This window comes from Psilocybe cubensis, chromosome 1 (assembly GCF_017499595.1).
Source record: "Psilocybe cubensis strain MGC-MH-2018 chromosome 1, whole genome shotgun sequence".
In the NCBI taxonomy this organism is placed as follows: Eukaryota; Fungi; Basidiomycota; class Agaricomycetes; order Agaricales; family Agrocybaceae; genus Psilocybe; species Psilocybe cubensis.
In genome coordinates, this window is record NC_062999.1 from 589,711 (window position 1) to 612,001 (window position 22,291).

Below are 22,291 nucleotides of genomic sequence, written 5' to 3' on the forward strand. Positions count from 1 at the left end.
TTACTGAAAACATAGGTTTGAGACTGTGGCTATATAGTACTCTGTGTATGATGTGAGTAGATTAAAGCTTAATTGGCTTAGTTGCTTCTCTAGATCATTTTGCTAGCACGAATGATGGCGCGTTCACTAGCGAACAAGGAATTGCAATTCTGAGTGTTGTGTGTCACGTTAGAGCCCCGTATTTTACAGAAAGTAATGTGATAAAAATCCGATTATGTGCAGAAGAAATCAGGGCAGGAATCCCATAGGAACTGTCGGCCTGGATGTTTTGCAATCCGAAAACTTCAAGGCGTGATTGACATTTAAACGGAGCGCTTATATTTGACTCGGAGCTTTAACAGAAAATTGACATTCTTGGTTGATCGGTGGTCGACGTTGATCCAATATCAATTGCATTCCTTCCATCCTCTTCACTGCATTATTGCCATATGTACCACACAAAAGGCAATGGCTTAATGTGTTCTTTGAACCGTAATGAGCAGCGAGATGTGCAAGGCCATTAGTACCTCTTTCTATCACCGTCCAAACGGGTTTTTGTTGATGCCGAATCATTTTGTTGCACTGATTTGTGTAACCTGTGGTGAGTGGGCGCAAAATTTCACCTTTTCACACACATGTTGTATAGCATGCAGCTCACTTTTCGTAATTACAGGTGATGGCCACTGCCTCTACGTTTGCACCTATCCGCACAAGTACTGGAAATCCTTGTAATCGCCGAAATGACAGAACAGCGTGGAGTTGCTGGTTAATTTTGCACATCAAAGCTAAGATGATCAAGGCATCATATGGGGAAACCAGTTAAGTTTCTTGGCCTTTGCTCCAGGTGAGGCACTTGAATCTTTCTTGGCGAAGATGTTTCTCTAAGTAATGTTCGTCAGTAACGATATCATCGAGGATGTTTTGCTGGACGCCCAGTCTTCAGCATTGCTGTAAGCACTGTTTGTGATCAATATGCGACATTTTTTTCTGCTATTTGGCGGCTCCGACTTGAACGTGCTTCCAATCATCACATTCCCAGGCGGCCATTAGTTGGTGTTATTCAACAAAGCCATGTGTACCCAGGTTTCACGAGCCCCTCATATATAGTCCGACTACCCTGCAAAGGATGTTCATGACCATGCCGCATGATCTCAACATGTTTCGCAATCTCTGGATCTCATTTTGGGCGCATCCCTTGATTTCCTCGTATTGGCCTTTTCGCTTAGGTGCAGTTACCTCAGCCACTGACCACATCATGCCAGCATTCACGGTTCAGCGCGTACAGAACCCAACTGGTAGGAAAACCTCATTTCTTCACGGTGTGATTCGATCTGATTCTATTCGATCCTCAGAGGAGGAAATCAATGCTTCGGCTGATCTGTTCTACGACCTCATGCAAGACAGTAAGCTGATTGATTGCAGCTCCGTAATAGTTTCTGAACAACTATCTGAAGATCAAGGAGCGATTAGTCTGTCGGGAGGCGACAAGTCGTTGATGAAGCTGCAAGCATTGGCTATGCTAAGGGCCGGTATTCTGGCAGGAGAATATTATACCGCTACCAATAAAGATGGAAAGTTGATTGGATACACTCTATGGATGCCTCCGGGTCGAGAAATTTTCAGCACGTGAGTTACTCCAGCAAGTCAATAATATAAGTGTGAAGCTGATCAGGTCGATCAGCGAAGAAGAAAGACAACTTGGCTTTAACGAGTTCATGGCTCGCCTTCCAGATCAGGGCAAGGAGTACTTCCGAACAACGGTACGAGATGTCTGATCGAAACTATCGCAACCCTGCAATTGACGCCTTGCATATCAGTTTCTTGCGCACTTCCCGGGATTTGTGAACAGTATACTTGGGCCTACTGTAGGTTTTACGCAGGACATCGCCTTAATTGTAAATGAGCATGGACTAAGTGTATATCCTCAGGGAAAACTTGACTCCTGGTGGCTTCACATGGCAATGGTTGACCGAAATTATCAAAAAATGGGAATCACAAGGGCACTGATCAACCTTGTTCGCGAAAAGGTACGATAAAGCCCAAATGAGGTTGTTGTCGCATATGTTAAAACAAACCCTCATTTTAGGCCTCTGTATCTGGGGATACGCTGGCTTGTTCTACAACCAACGACAATAACGTACGTGAACGTCATACGTGCTGAAGTTTATGCCTTACCTGTTTCCCCTTGTAGGTTCCTGTTTACCTTGCTCTAGGCTTCACTCATCGAGGGAGGAAGATTATGCCTTCTCCATGGGGCGATTGGCCAGTTCATCTATTCTCGCTCGATACCTCTTTGACATCATAAATGTCCAGATGTTTTCTATCTCTTTCACCAGGAATACCTCGGTACTACAATCCAGGAAACACCTTTCAACGGTAATTTTCAGTGGGAATTCTGTTTCTTTCGTTCAAGTTCTAAGGCTTTCCCCTGTCGATTATTCCGCCTCCATGGACTTTCTGGCTCTGAGATCACCGTTGAGTCAGCTGTATGCTTCGAGTTAGACTCCTAATGCTTGTTGCTTGCTTGTCGGCGCGCTAGGTATGTGGGGGGCAGTCGTTCCCTGGCGGCCCGGACTTCGGAATCTACCGATGATCCCCCTTAACTCAGAACTGTCACCCCTGTGTCAATTGATTTATTCGGGGGATGTCTTTTGTCCGTTTCGTCGTAATGAGCTTATGGTCAAATTTGGTGGCTTCACCTTTTGCTCGATCATGAGTGTCTTTAGATGACTGTCTGGGGTTGTCGATGCCTAATGCGATGCCGTCGCTGAAAGGACTTTGAGAGAATAGCTTTATCGTTAAATTGAACACAATTTTGCTTTCAATCCTTTAGACCCTACCTCCTTCACACTCGCGATGTCAGAGAGGTCGGACGAGCTCGAGTCGATGACTCTGCTGGAAATCCATGAAGATGAATATAATGGCTATCGAGGCGAGTAACCTACGTTCAGCTTAACGAATTTATTTAATTGGTTCTCAGGCTCCAAAACAGCCCAGAAGTGGCACACTACCCCGACCACAGTCACCACAGCAATCACTATCGGGTTGGCCATTTTTTTCATTTTTGACATCATGGCATTTGTCTATATTATCATGATTCTCAAAGAAACTAGTCGGATAGGCGCAGTGGACAGTTTGCCGTTCAAGAATCCATATGTCGGACTGGACCAACTTTACAACCTCCACAAAATAAAACCTTCACAGTACGATCGGATTGTCAATGAACCTCGTCTAGCTACCCAGATTAGCCAAGATGAACCGCAGAAAATATTTCCCGTCGATCTCCACCGATGGCTCAGTGACTTTGGACTTCTTTCGCCGCCTGATCGCAACTTCAAAGTTACCAGCACTGTATGATCTTCTCTTTGTATCGTCCATGATCATTGCCTCATGTATTGCTCATAGATCCATACGATACTTCAATTTCACGTCCTAGATTACGGTATGGAACAGTGTTCGCTTGCAGTTCGCCTTCCGAACCGCGAGGACATTCTGCCCCACCCCTTTTCCTTGCCTGTGACGGGGGACACTGTGAGGCTTGACATATGCGAGCTCGCCGCCAGCCGTCCCTTGAAAGAAAGCACACTAAGCTGGTCGACACGCCCAAACTGTATCCGGAGCCTGGGAAGTCTGGACGCCAAAATCGGAGGAGAAGTCAGCATGGAACCGTTTTTCTGTAGATCAGGTTCGTTCATCGCATATCAGGTCTCTTGTGCAAAAGGATTTCCCGGCTGTGAGGTCGATGTCTGGACAAATCAAAATGCGACTTGGGGTGAGCTCTATTGTTTGTCCCCGTACTGCTTTCGTTCCCCTGACTGTATTACGACATTCAAAGGCGTTTATTTGAATCAATATCAGACTACTTAGATGAAGTTATCTACATCTGCATCGTCAGGCACTGTTGAGTACCTGAACACTCTGGGCGTTCTGTTATGTCATTCCCAATCCATTTCTATTTTGCCATGCAGTTTGCCATTACGAAAGTCGACAAAACAGAACGTCATCACAAGACCCCGCCGCCCTAATTCTTACCGGCGCGAGATGATTCCATAGATCGATCGAGCTTCACCTATCTTTTTAGGGCCAAACAGCGAATTTTTCAAGTACAGCCCTGATAATACAAGGCCATCGATGTCGCCGATAGGATCTTCTGAGCATATGAAGAACATGGCTGATCTGCAAATGTGTCCATTGTATGGGCGTTGTGTGGCTTTCCGCAGTTTCTTTTTAGTGAAGGAACATGAAACACGCAGCTCTTCTCGGGAGCAAGTAGGTATCGGACATTGAGCGCTTATCTTTTCCAAGTGAACTCACAGCAAGGATGCATGTCCCAAGGATCCAATACGGTCCACTATAGCCGGATCAAGAGTAATTATCCTTTAATAAAATGTGATCTTTTCTTCCTTGATCTGTTGAAAGGGAGACGAAGAGGGAAAAAATAAACGCGGTCATCTAAACGACTGCAATTGCAGAACCCGGACTTTAAGTAGAGAGTCCATGCAACCTGGTGACCTCCATATGCCGATCAGCCATTGACTAGCACTTTCGTCACATAAAGAGTCGGCATTTGCTTGGAGGCATTCCTAGACTTCTAATCCCTTAGAATTATTGATCCGTGGTATGCCCAGACCATTTAGTAAACTTCCCCGCGGCTATTATAGGACACGCGCCCGTTGCGCATAAGCCAAAGGTCTCAGGTGAGCATGTAAAATTGCTGAATAAACGGATGAAATTGAATCTTCTGCACTAAGTGGTGTCGATTCTAAATATAAACTGGTCGTATTGTACACTAGCCCCTTGGCTTACTATCACGCTGGAATTATGAAGTATTAAGGATGAACATCAGCCGGAAGTGTGCTGGGAGGGCAGTTTTTCCTTGACAGAAAAAGTCAGCTGGGTCATATACAACCATGATGATATCTCACTTCATTGAGTATCTTGCTGTGTAGAGCGTCGCAACCACGCAGTATCGGCACGAGCGACTTCAACCTCACGCAGCCAAGCGGTATCGGCACGAATAGCTTCAACTTCTCGGAGCCACGCAGTATCGGCTCGACCAACTTCAGTTTCAACTGGTAGCGGGTTAGAGACAGAAACGGCGAGTATAAACGAATAATCATACCTGATTCGATTTGTGCGACTGGTAAGGCCGTAACAGATACAATAAGAGCAACAACGATGTAGAGTTTGGCGCTGAACATTTCTGAGATGCTAACCGTTGCAGTAGGAGTTATAGAGCTGTGCAACATTTGAAACCCTGCTTTTATAACTTTCCGTCTGCTCGTTTTCAGATCCTGCATCTTACTTAGTTGACTCAGGGCAGCTTCCGAGCATTTTGGTATATCGGGCCCCCTTTTCCGCTGCTAGCGTCTGGGGCAATTGACATATTAGATCAGGTATCGATATATGTCAATAATGCGGGTCCGTCCTTTTCGCTGACTCTTCTGTCTTATGTCGCAAATTGGAAGGGAAGATAATAATTAGCATGTTCCCTCCTAGGCAAATGTAAAAAAAAACTAAAATAAAATAAAATCCCATGATACTGTATTCAAAAAGCATGAAACAATCGGAGTAAATATGTACTTCTAGTTATGGTATAAAATTGATTTCCAATGACGACGATTCTGCTTGTCGTGAAGATATATTAATTTCTAAAGTTTACCATCCCTATTTGATTGCAAACCCCTTTTGAGGATGATCCCCTCAACATCGGTGGCTGTGGGACCATCATACCGCGTAGCAGGCGAGACGGGTGACACTGCACGCGAAGCCCTTGGCAAAGTACGTACATTCGGATGCCCCGAGGCGACCACCGATCGTTGAATGCATGACTAAGTTGACTTATGTACCTGGACAACTTTCACATTTCTCTGTGCCTTAAGGTACTTCCGATTTCAGTCGAACCTGAGATATGGTCCGTATGTAATTATGAAGGCCAACTAGACGAAAGTTATTTTTGGTCATTACTATTTTTAGGCGCCCATGAAAGCGCCAAGCGCCATGGTTGATTTGACCATCGCGCTTAGTTGGTTACACACGTCAAAGTCAAAGTCGCATCAAAAGACGCAAAACAGCTAAGCCTAAAGAACTGTGTATAACTGACCTCCTAAGAGTATGCAAAGTTTATTGTCCTGCTCGTAATTATGCTTGAACACTTTCATAGCGGGATTGATGCCCCTTAATGCCGTTAGCAGACGAATATCGTCGTGGGTGAAACAGAAAAATTAAACTACATTGAGTGTTTTATTAGTACCAATATGTATCCATATTTTAAGCATCATCTACCCGCTATATTCGTTTCTATTCAGGTAAATCGCCCTGGCATGATAATGATACATTATTTCCATGGGGAGTATCTACGAAAGCAAAAGAATCAAAATTTATAAAATTTACTCTGCACATGGCATGGCAAATAAGAATACCCAAAATGCTACCAAGTTAATCACCACTAATCCCGCGTGCCTCTACCTCAGCTATTCCGGATTATCATTCCAGGCGAACTTGGGTTTGCTACCGAGATCTTGAGTGAGTCGATGCATCTGCTCAGATCCTTGTACATCAAACGATCCAAGTTTCATAGACACAGGAGTTGTTTCACTAAACACATACTTTCCGTTTTTGTTAATATGAATATATCAGGCGGCCGTATTTACTACCCTTGATATTGTCGAAGAACTTCCTACGTTCATTTTCTCCACATATAAGAAGGATATTTCTTGAGAGTGGAATTAAGAAACTATCAATTGCTCACCCAGCTTCACTCACAACTCTACTTGCCATACAACATGATGAAGATATTTCTTGTTCTCGGAGTATTTATCATCTCTGCGTTGACGTCTCCTGGTTGGTGTTTCGTCCAATAAACATGATGACGAATTTTAATCAGTCATCACCATTTTGGCGAAATGCAGTCGGTCAAGCGAACACCATCTTCTTGCGGGAGCTTGAAGTCGATCGAGCTGATACCGCCTTTTTACGCGAAGTGGACTCAGAGAAGATGGATACAGCCTTTTTACGCGAAGTTGCCTCAGCCAAAGTCGACACCGTGTTCCTTCGCTAAACCGGCTTAGACATATAACTGTGCGTTAGAATTTCGATAATGACTAGCTGTCACTGATTAGCGCTTAGTGTTGATCAAAGTTTTCTTGGTCAATCTGGTAGTGCCATCGTACAATTTCATCATGACATACTCATGGCGCCCAAATATAAATAAATGAAATATAAATGAGTATCATTAAGTCGATGTCTTTGCTTCATGTAGCGCCCCCTGTGGCGGCGTTGCATGTAGGCACCAGATAATGTTGAATACCAGCAACTGAATAAGAGTTCGAACGCGGTTCGTGGGCTGATATGTGCACCTTGTATTGCCAATGTCGCAGACTAGAGAGGGTGGCCTAGAAAACTTCTCAATGGGTAAGGCCTTTCAGCTCCGAGGTACAAAGACGAATCAATGAAGGCAAACACGCCACAGGGGCGTAGTAGGTACATAGGTAGTAAAAAGCCAAAGGAGGGGCCCACCCCTCGGAGGCTATAACATAAAACAAAAAAAAAAAAAAAAAAAAAGGCCTTTCAGCGCGTAATTCAGCCCCGATTTAAAAATTCATAATAAAATAGAGGATGAGCATTTGCTACAATCTTTTTGTCTACGGTGTCTTAAGTCTATCTTTTCATGCCGTCCCTTCTCTATGGCTGCCCAAGTGGGGAAATATTCCCCGTAAACTTATTTAGGTATTTTTCTTACTGCGTGAATTTGTAAAAAAAAAGTTGGAGCGCGGAAACATTTTTTGAGTGCGCAGATTGTTTTCTAGCTTAGCCGTAAATATATTTGACTGCGCAGAAACATATTTTGGACATATTTTGCTAGCGCACATAAATTTCTACTGCCCTCAAACATATTTAATGCATAAACACTATGCGCGTAGATACATTTTGTGCCGCAAACAAATCTTTCGATGCGCGGAAAACATTGTTCAATTGCACTATTTCTAGCCTAAAGTGACCAGCCGTTATGCCGAGATCATGTAAAATGATCTAAAATGGCACCTCGGCACACTAAAACGAGTTCAAGCTCCTATAGTTCTACCGCTATTCTATTTATTAGGACAATATAACAATTTCTATAGTACTTTCTATGTAATATTAGCCCATTTCCAGTGGCTTTGTGGTGTCCCCATTAGCAGTGCAGCTTGTGCGCCATTTCAGACATCTCTAGCATTGTGTGAAAACCCCATCAACCGTGGGAAAGGCATCAATCAGTGCATTCTTGAGCGCATCTGTGCATTGGTAGAGTCGGAAATGGGAAAATAGTATTAAAAAAGCATGGTGAGATATGTATTACATAGAAATCTATGAGAATAAGTCAAAATATCATTCACAACTGTTGGAATAAGCCTTTCATTTCTTTCATTTTCTTTCCTTTCTTATGCTCAGACTTTCTTCATTGGGCATCGGCTCACTCGAGCCGATGACCCCTGTTTGTTATCCAGACTGAGAAAGTCTCCTTCCTATTCTATACAACGCATCACCTTCTTTCAACCATGATCAACTTCTGTAGCTACGAAACTCTCACTTATAGTCGCTCCTTCGTGTTTTGGTACCTCAGCCTTTGTTCCCATTTGCTGAGGTACATTTCCTGTTGCTCTAGTTGTAGAAAACATCCGACATAGTTGTACAGACTTATTTCGTGTTCAGGTCAATATATCAGCCTTTGTTCCCATTTGCTGAGACTTATTTCGTGTTCAGATTCCTTCAGGTTATGGGCCCCGAGAGCGCCTGAATCGGACGAGAACAAACGAAGACTTAGTTACAAGGCTCACACAGTTTTCAAGAGACAACCTCTTCAGCATTTATTCACAATCCTCGCTCTATAAATATTAAATCAAAATGTCGGCAACGCCAGGGGATGTTCCCAGCAATGCTCATACCACAATCAATAACATCACGATGAATAACAAGATTACACCGGCAAACGCGAAAGTGGATCATATTCTTAACCTTGAAGGGACTTCAAATTTCATAGCGTGGCGAGACGACATGCGCAACATCTTGAAAGACTGCGGCGTATACGGACATATCGAGGGCTCAGCGAGTAGAACCGCAAGGTATCCGATATCGCTCAAGCCTACAGAACCTGCGGAGGACGCGTCAGACGATGTCATAGCAGCTTACCGGAAATGGTGGAGCGATGATGATAGCGCGAAAACGTTGATCACTAGGAAGGTATCCGCCCTCGTCAAATCCAACTTGAATGCAGGAGAAGACACCACCGCACGCATGGTCTGGAGCCAACTCATGACTCGATACGCGCGCGTCGACATAAACGCTCAGTTCGCTATCAAAGAAAAACTAGCTTCCATCAAACTCAAGGACTACACAGAAATCGAAAAATATCTTGGGGAATTTCGTACCGGCAGGGAGCGCCTCAAGGATATGGGCGTCGACTATCCGGAGGGCGATGTCATTCATCATATCATCCGCGGCTTACCTTCTTCAGGAGTTTGGCCAAACTTCAAACAACTCATGATACAGTTGTATCAAGACACTCTCGACAGAGACAAGACCGCAATAGACGAAGGAAGAGCGCCATCCGCCCCAAATACCGCACTTGAAAGAATCACTTCGCGACTGACAATTGAATGTCAACGTTTAGAAGCTGAAGCTGGTTCAAAACGCAATCCTCCCGGATCCGAGTATTCGAACTTCTCCAACGACAATAGGCCCATAGCGAAACACGCCAACAACCCGAATGGAGTTAGGTGTACAAACTGTAAAAATCGCTCTCACGACAAGGAGCATTGTTGGGCGAAAGGAGGCGGTATGGAGGGTCAAGGTCCCGCCTATCGGGCAGCGGCAGCGGCTAAGAAAGCGGAGATGGCCTCGCTGGCAGTCGACTCCAGTGCTCTCGACACTGGGGAAATCTCTTGTGCACTGATTGAAGAATTGGAGCATGCAGGACCCGAAGCGCTAGCCGCATCCGTCAACACACGATCCTTCCTGTCGACCTCTATCCTGCTCGACTCAGGAGCCACATCTCATATCATAAAGTCTCGATCATCCTTTCACACTTACTCGGAAGGGGAAGCCAGAAATGTCACGACCGCTAATCTCGGAACTCTTCGTACTCAAGGTGGCGGGACTTGCATACTCAACGTCACTTACCAGGGAAGATCAATAAAAGTCAAACTCAATAACTGTTTACATGCCCCGAGTGCAGCTGTCAATCTTCTCTCCGTTAGCAGACTTTTTATTGCAGGAATCGGTTGTAACTTTGATCCGGGACGAGGTATACATCTTTCCAAACAGGGTGTTACATTTGCTTCCGCCTCCTTAATCCATGGCCTATTCGCAATGGACAAAACTGTTTTTGTGCCCAACACCAACGAAACCTCTCCTGAACGTGTAATGTTTGTCAAAGTTCCCGAAACGTTGCAACTTTATCACCTCCGTCTGGGACATCCGGGCGAACAGGCTACGCGAATGTTGGTCAAAAGGGTACTGAAAACGGAGGCAAAAGATGATAACGTCAAATGCGAAGCTTGTATTATTGCCAAGCACGCCGCAACCCCTCATCCGCCAAGTTCGCTTGGCCAGCGCGCCTATCAGCCTCTCGAACTTATTGTCGCCGACACCTGCGGGCCATTTCCTGTACAAACTCCTCATCATAAGGAATATTTTGTCGCCTTTCGATGCTCAGGGATGAAGGTCAACAATATCCAACTCACCGCTGATAAGAGTGCCGATACGATGTTAGAAGCCTTCAAAATCGTCAAGGCTCGCTGGGAAACACGTACTGGCTTCAAGATCAAGCGATTCCGCTGCGATGGAGGATCGGAATGGAAAGGTGCCTTCTCCGCCTACTTGCTCGAAGTTGGAATCGAGCAAGAGGTGACGCCTGCCCGTGAACATTGGATGAATGGGGAGATTGAACGGTTCATGCGAACTATTCAGGGCCGAATGCTCGCTATGATGACTACCGTTCAGCTTCCTATGACCTACTGGGGTGAGGCTGCCCTCACTGCATCTTATCTGCTTAACATCACGACCACCGACGAAGATGGCATTACGCCGTTCGAGAACATGTATCATCGTCCACCCAATCTTTCCCATCTTTGCGTATGGGGCTGCCGAGCATTTGTGCACGTCCCGGAAGAGTAGCAATCAAAGCTCGGCGCCAAATCTGTGCAATGCAGATTCATGGGATACCCGCCCGGTGGCAAAGGTTATCGTTTTCGACACCTTGAATCCGGGCACTTTTTTGACTCCTCGAATGCTATGTTTGACGAAAATACACCTTCTCTTGTTTCTGGTAATTACCATACTCTTCCAATAGATTACTCTTCTCTGCCTTTTCTGCCCGATGTTTTTTCCTCGTCTTTGCCTGCTCCCACTTCTTCTGTTCCTTCTTCTTCCCTTCAAAGCGTCCCTAATGTTGTAGTTACGCCATCCGATTTAGATTCACCCCAACTTCTTGAACCTTCTGTTTCTTCTTCTTCTTCTGCACCCTCCGTAGATATTCAAGTTGTTCCCTCCACCCCTTCTCCTACAGAACCACCTCCTGCTCCACACACTCCTGTTGCCCATCGCATCCTGCCTCCCCCACGCTCTTCTTCTCGTGAACGTCATCCGTCGTCGAGAGGTGTCCTGTACAACCAACTCCGTGAAGCCGAGAAAGCGAAAAGTGAGAGCATCATTGCCTCACGCAGAGCGACAAGTGCCGAACGATCGTCAACCATACAGCATTCCAATGAGCAAGGGGGTGACGATGAAAATCCATTCATCTCCTTATGCTCTGTCGGAATGCTAGAATCCTCCTCCTCTTCCCAAAACGACGACACATCTCTAATCTCCCTAGATGTCGAAGATTACCTTTCACGAGACAAGGAGGCATTTTTTGAGGCCACTTTGCTCTCAGTCAGAAGCGATCACAAAAGGAATCCCTTGTCCCCCAATTACGACCTCAAAATACCACCCGCAAACTACCTTGAAGCCATGCAGCGTCCCGACGCCGATCAATGGCGAAAGGTCATCGAAAAAGAACTTCATATGCTCAAGACGATGAGCGTGTACATGGACGAAGAATTCCAAGATGGCATGCATACCATAGGATGTCGATGGGTCTTCGAATTCAAGATTGACGATCAGGGAGAGCTCGTTTACAAGGCCAGGCTTGTTGCGCAAGGATTTTCTCAAAAATATCTTATCGACTATCATGAGACCTTCGCACCTGTGTCTAAATCTGTCAGCATCCGAGCAATCGTTGTACATGCAGTTCTAAAAGGGTGGCACATCGAATGCTTCGATGCCACAAGGGCTTTTCTGTGGGGAGATTTAACAGAGGTCATTCATATGAAATGCCCTCCTGGTTACTCGTCGCCTTTCACAAAGGGCATCTGGAGATTGAAGAAATCGCTCTACGGGCTGAAACAGGCGAGCAACGTGTGGTATATCCTCATCCGTTCCACCCTTCAGGACATTGGTTTCAAGCGCTCCGAGAAAGATCATGCAACTTTCATATTTGAAGGTGTGTGGAACGGCGAAAATGTCCAATGTTGGCTCTGCATTCACGTAGACGACGGACTTGGAGCATCAAACTCGAAGTCATTCCTCGACCACACAAAATCAGCAGTCAATCAAAGATTCGGCATCAAGGACTTAGGGCCCTTACGCTCATACTTGGGAGTGCAGTACGAGAGAAACCTAAACACTCGGGAACTGTGGATCCACCAAAAAACATACATTGAAAATGTTCTCGACGAATACGGTCTCAAAGACTGCTGCCCCGTCGCTACTCCACTCGATGCCAACCATATCTTCGGACGCGACACGGACACTTTTCCAGACATACCTGAGCTCAAGGCCACCTTTCAGCGACTGATAGGATCTCTCCTTTTCATACAGAGGCACTCCAGACCCGACATCTCAATAGCTGTCCTTTTGCTGTCGCAACACGCCTCAAATCCTCAACCTCGTCACTTCGCCACGGCCAAGCGTGTTCTCAGATACCTTAGTGGAACGAGAGACTATCGCCTACATTATGGTGGTGAGGCCGCGTCACAACGCTTACAAGGCTACTCGGACGCCGACTGGGCTGGCAATAGGGAGTCTCGCGCCTCTGTTTCTGGATTCGTATGGATGGTTGCCGGAGGTCCTCTGAGCTGGTCCTCCAAAACACAGACGTGCATATCTACCAGTTCAACCGAGTCGGAATACATCGCGTTAACGCGGACTGTACAGGAGGGTTTGTGGTTAGGTTCATCATTGTCATACTTACACATTTCCTGCCCAAATCCGCTCGTCGTCGCCACAGACAACGAAGGTGCAAAGTCCCTGTGCGAGAACGACTCCTCCCACTCCAAAGCCAAACATATTGATATCCGCTATCACTTCATCAGATCTCACATAGAAGCGAAAACATTTCACATTTTACACATTCCTGGCAAAGAAAACCCCGCCGACATCCTCACGAAACCTCTTCAGCGTGTCAAATTTTTAGAGGGTGTCACCCGCTTAGGTCTGGTCACTCCCAAGAAAGTCCATCAGGCGATGCGTTGAGGGGGTGTGTTGGAATAAGCCTTTCATTTCTTTCATTTTCTTTCCTTTCTTATGCTCAGACTTTCTTCATTGGGCATCGGCTCACTCGAGCCGATGACCCCTGTTTGTTATCCAGACTGAGAAAGTCTCCTTCCTATTCTATACAACGCATCACCTTCTTTCAACCATGATCAACTTCTGTAGCTACGAAACTCTCACTTATAGTCGCTCCTTCGTGTTTTGGTACCTCAGCCTTTGTTCCCATTTGCTGAGGTACATTTCCTGTTGCTCTAGTTGTAGAAAACATCTGACATAGTTGTACAGACTTATTTCGTGTTCAGGTCAATATATCAGCCTTTGTTCCCATTTGCTGAGACTTATTTCGTGTTCAGATTCCTTCAACAACTACTGTTCACAAAAGCAAAATATCAGCAACGGCCGTCACAATTGCGCATCAGTGGCTGTGCAAGAAAGCGACACTTCACGTTCAAGGCGATTTCAAGGCAATTATCTCACATTCTTTGATTAAAGCAACATTAATACATTTCAAAAGAGTGTATATTATATATAGTAATCAATTTGTAATTAAATGAATGTGGGTTAGCATTGCATTACAGAATCCTCGATATTTTCTTCAAAAATCCAAAAGGTGGAGCTTGAATTCGTTTCACTGTGCCGAGGTGCCATTTTAGATCATTTTACATAATCTCGGCATAACGGCTGGTCACTTTAGGCTAGAAATAGTATATGTTTGAGGGCAGTAGAAATTTATGTGCGCTAGCAAAATATGTCCAAAATATGTTTCTGCGCAGTCAAATATATTTACGGCTAAGCTAGAAAACAATCTGCGCACTCAAAAAATGTTTCCGCGCTCCAACTTTTTTTTACAAATTCACGCAGTAAGAAAAATACCTAAATAAGTTTACGGGGAATATTTCCCCACTTGGGCAGCCATACTTCTCGATAGCTTCTTGCGGACATGTGTAAATGATTAGGGTAGCGTGAACTTCCTTCTGTAGACATGAGGACATTGCTGCGAGCGTCTACATATCGTTTTAGTCACATATAAGTTTCATGAAGAAGTATGCAACGCTTTCTCGTTCTTAGCCCTCAGACGGACATGTTTTGCTGAGTTGCCAGCTTTGGCGGAACTAACAATGCTCCGTTGAATTCGAACCTAAAATACTGATACACGTCGAGGCAATTTCTTAATAAGATTTTTATTTTATTTTTATTTGTTGATATGGGGTGAGACGAGGAGCTTGACAGTGATTTAATTGAAACACGGAAAAAAGGAAGGGTCCACTATTCCGGACTGGGGAATGCAATTTAAATTAAATTGTAACCCTTTTCAGGCTCATTGGAAGGCTGTCTGCGCCTCCAAACTTACACTCATTGGGTTTCATTGATCAACCCTCGCCACCGGTCACCAAGGTGAGCCATAAGTTATTCCTTACAAATTTCCGATAAAGGTCAAAGCCGATATGATAATTATATTAGTGCCCAGGGATCACAGATCAGCAGAGTAAAGAAGAATATAGCTACGGTGCCACAGAATATTTTAAGAGGACTACCTAGTTCCCATTACCGACAAGTCCACCAAACGTGCAATTGTTCTTCTACGATGAAAGCGTTTACGACGATAGACTTTTGGTGCTACCGTTCCATTTTTCTGTGGCGGTGTCCCCCAAGGTGGTACCTCCGTGGCTGTAATGAACGCTTTGTTGCATTTCAATTCCACTGGAATGGGCATTAGGTCGCACGATAAATTCAACATTACTTTGTGCTTGAGTGATGATTTCTCGTCCCCAAGCCTTGCCGGTCACTACTCGTAGGACAATTAGCTGGGGAGAGATACACTAGGATGATATCTTATTAGATAGGGTCGCCAGCAAGGATAGAATGTGAGCTTACTGCCAGCTTAGCCCAGACTTGTCCGAAAGAGATGGCAGTTCCGTTTCCGAGCGCGTACGGAATCAAAAACATGATCCCGAACAAGCTGTATGGGGCCGCAGACTCGACGAGCATCGAGGCGATGCTGGTGTACATTCTAGCACTATCTCTTCCAAGTGCCCGTGATACGGCCTTTCCGAGTTTGTGGAGGCGGAGGACAACACAGAGAGTAACAAAAATGTTGAAAGCAATCGTAATAGTATAGTATGGAGTTCCGAAGTTGATCGATTTGCCATGGAAGAAATTTCCCCCAGGTTTTCCGGCAATGACCAATTCAATAATAGCCAATGCTGAGGGCATAGTTAGAGGTTATTATCACGAGCTGATTAGAAAATGACTAACAAAACGCCGCAAGGTAAGTCAGGATCGGTAATGCAATGACAAGGTAGCTCTGGCCATAAATCACGTAGAGTCGGTAGAGCTAAACCAGTCCAAATTAGAGTGAGGCAAAATTCCGACGAACGAATCATACCAGGAGAGCATCACCCATGAAAATCATGGCAACAACAGACGTTGATCCAAGGGTCTGATACCAGACGGAGGTCTGAGTGGCAATGAACCCAGGTACACCTCCAGGACCGTCTCGGAATGTAATCCACATCTGCTCGCCCCATACTGCGTTGACTGAGATGTCAATCGTCAAGAGAAGCAACAAAAGGGTGCTATAGATGGCAAAGAATCTTCTGCTTTTGGCGGAGTTGTGATTTCCCTTGCGGAATAGACCCTGCAGTGTCAGGAAATACATGACCAGTTCCACCCCTAGAAAGGGTCGCAAGAGACGAACGGCATCAGTATGGCGGCCCGATTAAAGTAGGGTAAATGATGCCATTGTCGGCACGTACCGTAAAGGATACCACTCATGTAGTTCCCGATGTAGAACGAGTGTTCAAACGTAGTCAACGCAGACGACATTGGTGGCAGAACAGACGTTAGGAGTTGGAAAGGAGAGCGAACGTACAGCTTCTGTGAGTTTGTTTCTTTGCGAATCCAAGCACGTTTATGTATTCCTTGGTCGTGGTATCGTTGCGTGGATTTTACGAGGGCGAGCAAAACCGCAGACACATGGAAACACGTCTAGTTCTGACTGATATGAGATATTGATAGTTCATGTGCGCTGCGTGAGAGGAAGTTCCAGGAACGGGTCATGTCTGTGCGGACATCAAATGTAAGAATAACTTGGAGAATAATTCGATCGGGCGGTTGCTTCAAGAACATGGGAGAATAGAACTAACGCCTATAACTTACGAACAGAGTGTGAGCTATTAGTCCAGTGGTCGAGAAAAAGTGTTCCATTCAGTCGACTCAGTGATAACGTCGGAAACATCATGTTTTTCACGAGTATTTTTGCTCTGCCTTCTGCGAACCTATGCGGGGGTTGCGGGTTGTCAGTGGTTGCCATTTTCGGATCGAAATGCATACAAATCATTCAGCCACAGTAAGGCCACAACGAACGCCACAAGAAATTCTACTCGTCTTCTCTTGACCCAACTGGCAACGATTGCACACCTGCAAAGCCACGACGAGGGAGGCACCCATTCTCATCTCTAATGCGTTCGTTTCCAACGCCAATGCGCCATCCTTCACTTTCGATAACGAATCTCAGCCTCATATTCGTCTGTTTGAGTTTGGCGCTCAAAGTAGCTGGGACGTGGTGGATCAAAAGGCAGCTTGCTGAATTGACACGGGAACACAGTAAGTGAGATATTCTCAGTCCTTGTATAATGTGATCAACTGTTCGTGTATTAACAACGATGAACGCTCGTTCCCGGTGCTTCTCAGGTTATATCGGGAACGATTATCCAGAGGTATGGCCCATCGAACGCAAACCGGTCTTGATGACCTTCGACAACCCCAAGCACTTCCGGCTGGACAAGGAGGATGGCATCGCCGAGTGGGCGGCTATCTCACCGCAGAACGGCGTAGTGCACCTCGGTCCACACCGCCAGCCATACACCGTCGCAATGCTGCACCAGCTGAAGTGTCTCGATGTCTTGCGTGGAGAAATGGTCCGTGATCGAAGTGAGAGTTACGCTGGTCCGTCGGTCCTAGTGAGGCATTGCCTAAACTATATCCGGCAAATCGTGATGTGCCGTGGCGATTTCGAACTCGAATCTTTTCAATTCGCCTCTCATAAAAATCCCATCGATTGGCATGGCATATATGAATGCAGAGATTGGGAGGCGGTATACAATAATGTTAAGCAGAATCAGGAGGAGTACGATGCATGGGTAAAAATGGGCAAAAAACATTAGCAGGAGGGCAGTGAAAGCAGCAAGGCCTAATTTTCGATTTTTGGTGTTCTGAACTGCGTTTCTCGGAGAATTGATAATAGTCGTCCGATTGGGACGTAATTTCTGTTATTTTGGTGTGAGAGGTCATTTGTCGTGAGGTGATTGTAGGCGCTGAAGCAAAGCGACATGGGAGTTGAAAGTTGGATGTCACGTTTGACGAAGATATTCAAGCACAAGTCCGGAGCCATTAAACAACGATGACATTCCATTCGTCAGACAGATTACACAGGGTATTCAACTGGCATTCATCAATATTTTTGGGTTGGTAGCCGGGAGCACTAAATGACGCGTTAGAGTAGGTCAATGAGATGAAAAATAGTGTATTGACATTGTTAGTCGTACCTGATGATCATACGCTATCCCACCCTGTCTCAATGCCTTCTTTTACTTTCCAACTTAAGCTTTCAGGTCCTCCTAACCACCTCCGCACACGCGCTTCGTCGTCTAGTTCTGCTCCTTCTTCCAGCACTCCCACGTCGCCCGGCCCACTGAGTGCCAAAACTGCCCATCCGATGACCATCATCCCCGGAGGCCGTTGTTCGCCGTTGCTATCAAGCGCCCGCACAATATCCTTCAAAGTCGAAGAGATAACCCTCTGATCAGGCATCGAAGCACGTTCAATGATTGCGATAGGTAAGTGAGGAGGATATGCAGGCCCGTCACGACGATTTTCCGCGTCCGTTGTATCGACGAGGGTGTTGACGACCTGCTGCAGGCGCGCTACGCCCATAAGGACAACAAGCGTCCGACCGCGTTCGTACCCAGGCAGCTGGACTTCTTTGCCCTTTCTACCAACACCAGTGCATACAATAAATGACTCTGCGACACCACGCTGCGTCACCGGTATCCCAGCAAATGTCGGTGCAGCCAGTGCGGAGCTCACACCAGGTACAACAAGCGGTTCGAATCCATGAGAACGGAAGTAAAGCACCTCTTCGCCCGCGCGTCCATACACCACCGGGTCGCCTTGCTTAAGCTATGTGTTTAAAATAATCCATGAGACATTTGAGCAAGAAAAAAGGTAAATGAAGAATAGAGTTGTACGTACGCGGACTACAGTTAACCCTCGTTTTGCTGCCTCAACGGCCGCCTCCATCATCTCTATTTGTGCACCTTCGGCGTTTCCTGGAAATTTTCTCGCAATGCGGACCTCGACATGTTTCGGTATTAAGGACAAAACGGCATCCGGTACAAGCTTATCAGAAAGTACGAGATCAGCCAACTGCGTGAGAGCAGTATGGGTGGCGATGGTGAGGAGAGAAGGATGTCCAGGTCCGGAGCCAACCAATAATATGCGCCCATGTTTTGGGAAAGATTTGAAATGTAGCGAAGGCATCTGGGCTTGAGGGGCGCCGAGAATGTTAGCAGCGCCACTCAGCGACATGGTGTTTTGGTTCGCCGTAAGAACATCTTTCATATCCACTTCCGACATTGATGCGAGCTTGGAGATTGGCCAATACTCGCTGACCTGTGCCACCCATTTGATTCTTCTTCTCCTAGTTTCTGCAGCGTTCTCTGTGTTGTTTCGCGAAGGCACAGGTCGATTGGGAGTCAGAACACCGCCATCTTCTGCCAGTTCTTCTTCGTCAATGTCTTCGTCGACAGGGATAGATATGTCTTCATTGGGCGGAAGTGGTGCATCGCCTTTCGCCATCGCCCGCATCTGACCGACTTGCTCGACAGCGGCCCCAACCTCGCGCGGAAGTTTTGCCACAATTTCTCGTCGGAGGCGAGCAGCGAGCCGGCACCCCTGACCGTTGGTTGTTACGCCAATTTGCAGCGACGTTTTCTGCCCTGTTTCATAATGCTCGAATCGATGTGTGGAGGTGAATGAAAAGTCGCAAAGGTCTATCATGTCTGTAGTGTTGACAGGTATATTGCGGGCCTTAAATACACGGTAAATCGTCTGGGCAGAAGCATGATTGCGGGTGTGGTTCGTGGATAAAGTGTCTGTGACGATGGCGAGAGCTACATTGGGAATCGTCTCCAGAAATGCATCAAGAATGTCTCCGTAATTGCTGGCTTCCGATGAACTTGAACTTGGCAGGTCATCCCAATCAACGATTCGAAGCTGCTTTTGTTGAGCCCTCCACTTTAGCTCCTCGCAGGCGGAGTTGACTCCACCTCTGGCCAAAATAATGACAGAGGAATCTGCCTCTAGAGCGGCGAATGCTCTCGTGGCAGCAAGGCTGCCCGAACCCAGTATTACAACTGTTTTGTTTGGCAGTCTAAACGATAGAATGAGAGCTGCCCCTCTTTTGGGTGTGGGGTAAGATGGTTGCATGGTTATGGCGGTCGAGATGAAAGCCTGAGATGCTGCTGAGGATCCTTTTTTCGCGCCATAATGTTGCTTGTGCGAACTTGAAAAAACCTTTCGTGCTGATGAGCAATTGCCGCTGTCTAGCATGGCACACGTGACTGAGTATACGTATTTGGTAACTATTCCTATATTTGGACTTCAGTCTCCAGCCTTGCTGGACCTTTTGCTGACCCGGAGCCGCAAATGCTGGTCGACCACGATACAGTACGTTCAGTCTTTGGAGATGCTTTAACAGGCTGAAAATCTCAATGTATAGTTTCTCAAAAATCTTACTGCTCTCTTTGAAGCAAAGAAAGAGCATGGGTCGATTTGGCTAACCCATAAACGATGTACGCACCCATTATTTCCGGGAGTCTCATTCATAGTGGCCTGACTTTCCTATAGTAATCCATGATGGAGAGGATACTGCTATGAAGCATGAGGATGGGGATTCGGACACTCGAGAATACCCATGCCTCGTCCGGGTCAGCGATGGCAAGTCTACCAAGTTTTCCACCAAAGTAAGTCAGTTTCGGACATTTGAACTCACATTAGTCTGATCTGTGGCTCTAGGTAGAACCCGGAGAACTGTTCAAGTTCCAAGCATACTATGGAAATCTGCTAAAGTCATCTATGAGTACCCTTCGTAAGCGCGACAAGAAAAGGGAGAAGCTCCGCTCAGAAGAGGCTGCGAAACGCAAGAAGGCGATGACAGAGCCCATAGTTCTGGATGGTCCCAAGAGAGGGAAAGGGAGGAGAACGCACCAACGGAAGGTCAGAGCTCTCTTGAAGCAGCAGGAATCGCAGCGAAAGCACCAGGAAAGAGAAGAGGAGGCCAAGAAAAAGGTGCAATTGGCGTAGGGTATGCGGACTCCATTTGGCACCTTGATTCATTCGCTCATCGCCTGTGTTCTTTACTCAGATTTACTTTGAGTAGACGTTTTTTGCGTGTAATCTACACTGAGTATGGAATCGATTTTGCCGATGAAACTGTACATCAGGATCGAAACAACTTTTCGTTGTATATCTCATCTGAAGCGATGCATCACATTCATATCCAAATATCAATGCATCCCCTTTTCTCATGGCATATAACCGCTATTGGATCTATCCTAGAGTCCCAAAAAGTGTGTATCGATTGAAAAATACTGCCAGTACTGGAAATGCTACTGATTTTTTGAGCCGCTACACGAATTATAGATAATCCAATGTGCCAATGTCAAATTGGGGTTACACATCACTAATGCTCGACTGTAGCAAGCGATTTGTATGAGCTTACTGAGATGCTATAGGTCCGAACAGGGAGGATCAGGTTTGTGTGTTTGAGGGACGGGAATATCTTACTTGATTGGAACGTGTGGAGGTGAGTTCATTCTCCCAACGATAATTCGTCCAAGTCTTTCTCAGTGGCACCCTCATCCATCTTTGTTCCTGTGGCCATGGTCAGCCTTTACTTATTGGTACTGTCAATCGCTCGGATTCGCTCCACGAAAGCAACGAGTGCGCAATATAGATCGATCGCAAGACAAGATGATACCGTTATGGGTATTCAAATTCAACAGTCACAGTCTTTCTGGGCTATTTCTTATTCTTCATCTAGTGTCGGGTGTGGTGGGCCATATGAAGTTGATGCTATTCTGCACTACGCCCTGCAAAGCGATACTAAACTCAACGAAACATCTATATTCTAGTGGCAATCGGGTAAGACTAAACGAGGCAAGGGCAGGATGCCAAATTGTGTCCACTCAGCTATTAAGTACGGACCGCTTGCAAGGGGCCCTTAAGTCAAAATCAAGTTTTCAGCCTACTTGAAGCGTGTGATCACTTGTTAGACCCTCAACCTAACATTCGCAACTTGCTCAAGCTAACGTCGCTCTCATTGCTGATTCTCTCCTAAACCATGGTCGCGGTCACGTGGGAGCAATATTGGACGCGTATCGAACGCGTAGAGTAAGGCCGCTTGAATTCAAGAAATTGAACTAAAAAGACACAACGCGAGGTTTATGACAGTGTGTCTATGTGATTTAAGAAAATATAGTTATTATAATAGCAAAGCTACCCACTGGAGGTCAGATTCGGATAAGGTTGGGCTATTGTTCTGAACTGCCAATGCCCTTGGAAAGATTGCGGAAAGGGGAAATACTACTAAGCAAACTTAAATGAGCTGAATTCCTCTGCAGAACATAGTGCCCCTACTGTCAGCCGACCACCGTCGGAAAATCTTCTTGCATTGTAAACT

General features: G+C 45.9%; 7 protein-coding genes across 7 annotated transcripts; 4 read left to right on the forward strand and 3 right to left on the reverse strand.

Annotated features, from left to right (window-relative positions):
* Positions 1-1,234: 1,234 nt before the first annotated feature.
* JR316_0000163 (uncharacterized protein) lies at positions 1,235-2,284 on the forward strand (the record flags this gene model as incomplete). Its single annotated transcript, XM_047885978.1, has 7 exons — positions 1,235-1,382; positions 1,434-1,605; positions 1,661-1,739; positions 1,797-1,844; positions 1,908-2,006; positions 2,066-2,116; positions 2,171-2,284. 7 exons carry the CDS (start codon positions 1,235-1,237, stop codon positions 2,282-2,284), a joined length of 711 nt encoding a protein of 236 aa, XP_047753724.1.
* Positions 2,285-2,899: 615 nt separating this feature from the next.
* On the forward strand, positions 2,900-3,846 carry JR316_0000164 (uncharacterized protein; the record flags this gene model as incomplete). The annotated part of the gene is made up of 3 exons (XM_047885979.1): positions 2,900-2,915; positions 2,960-3,330; positions 3,385-3,846. The coding sequence occupies 3 exons, from the start codon at positions 2,900-2,902 to the stop codon at positions 3,844-3,846; spliced, it is 849 nt and encodes a 282-aa protein (XP_047753725.1).
* Positions 3,847-4,905: 1,059 nt separating this feature from the next.
* Positions 4,906-5,228, reverse strand: JR316_0000165 (uncharacterized protein; the record flags this gene model as incomplete). The annotated part of the gene is made up of 2 exons (XM_047885980.1): positions 4,906-5,051; positions 5,102-5,228. 2 exons carry the CDS (start codon positions 5,226-5,228, stop codon positions 4,906-4,908), a joined length of 273 nt encoding a protein of 90 aa, XP_047753726.1.
* A 9,915-nt stretch (positions 5,229-15,143) lies between these two features.
* Positions 15,144-16,374, reverse strand: JR316_0000166 (uncharacterized protein; the record flags this gene model as incomplete). The annotated part of the gene is made up of 5 exons (XM_047885981.1): positions 15,144-15,368; positions 15,424-15,752; positions 15,805-15,883; positions 15,935-16,221; positions 16,305-16,374. The coding sequence occupies 5 exons, from the start codon at positions 16,372-16,374 to the stop codon at positions 15,144-15,146; spliced, it is 990 nt and encodes a 329-aa protein (XP_047753727.1).
* A 635-nt stretch (positions 16,375-17,009) lies between these two features.
* Positions 17,010-17,714, forward strand: JR316_0000167 (uncharacterized protein; the record flags this gene model as incomplete). Its single annotated transcript, XM_047885982.1, has 2 exons — positions 17,010-17,154; positions 17,242-17,714. The coding sequence occupies 2 exons, from the start codon at positions 17,010-17,012 to the stop codon at positions 17,712-17,714; spliced, it is 618 nt and encodes a 205-aa protein (XP_047753728.1).
* A 388-nt stretch (positions 17,715-18,102) lies between these two features.
* JR316_0000168 (putative uroporphyrinogen-III C-methyltransferase) lies at positions 18,103-20,160 on the reverse strand (the record flags this gene model as incomplete). The annotated part of the gene is made up of 2 exons (XM_047885983.1): positions 18,103-18,729; positions 18,802-20,160. 2 exons carry the CDS (start codon positions 20,158-20,160, stop codon positions 18,103-18,105), a joined length of 1,986 nt encoding a protein of 661 aa, XP_047753729.1.
* Positions 20,161-20,483: 323 nt separating this feature from the next.
* JR316_0000169 (Signal recognition particle 14 kDa protein) lies at positions 20,484-20,913 on the forward strand (the record flags this gene model as incomplete). Its single annotated transcript, XM_047885984.1, has 2 exons — positions 20,484-20,573; positions 20,626-20,913. The coding sequence occupies 2 exons, from the start codon at positions 20,484-20,486 to the stop codon at positions 20,911-20,913; spliced, it is 378 nt and encodes a 125-aa protein (XP_047753730.1).
* Between the last annotated feature and the right edge of the window lie 1,378 nt (positions 20,914-22,291).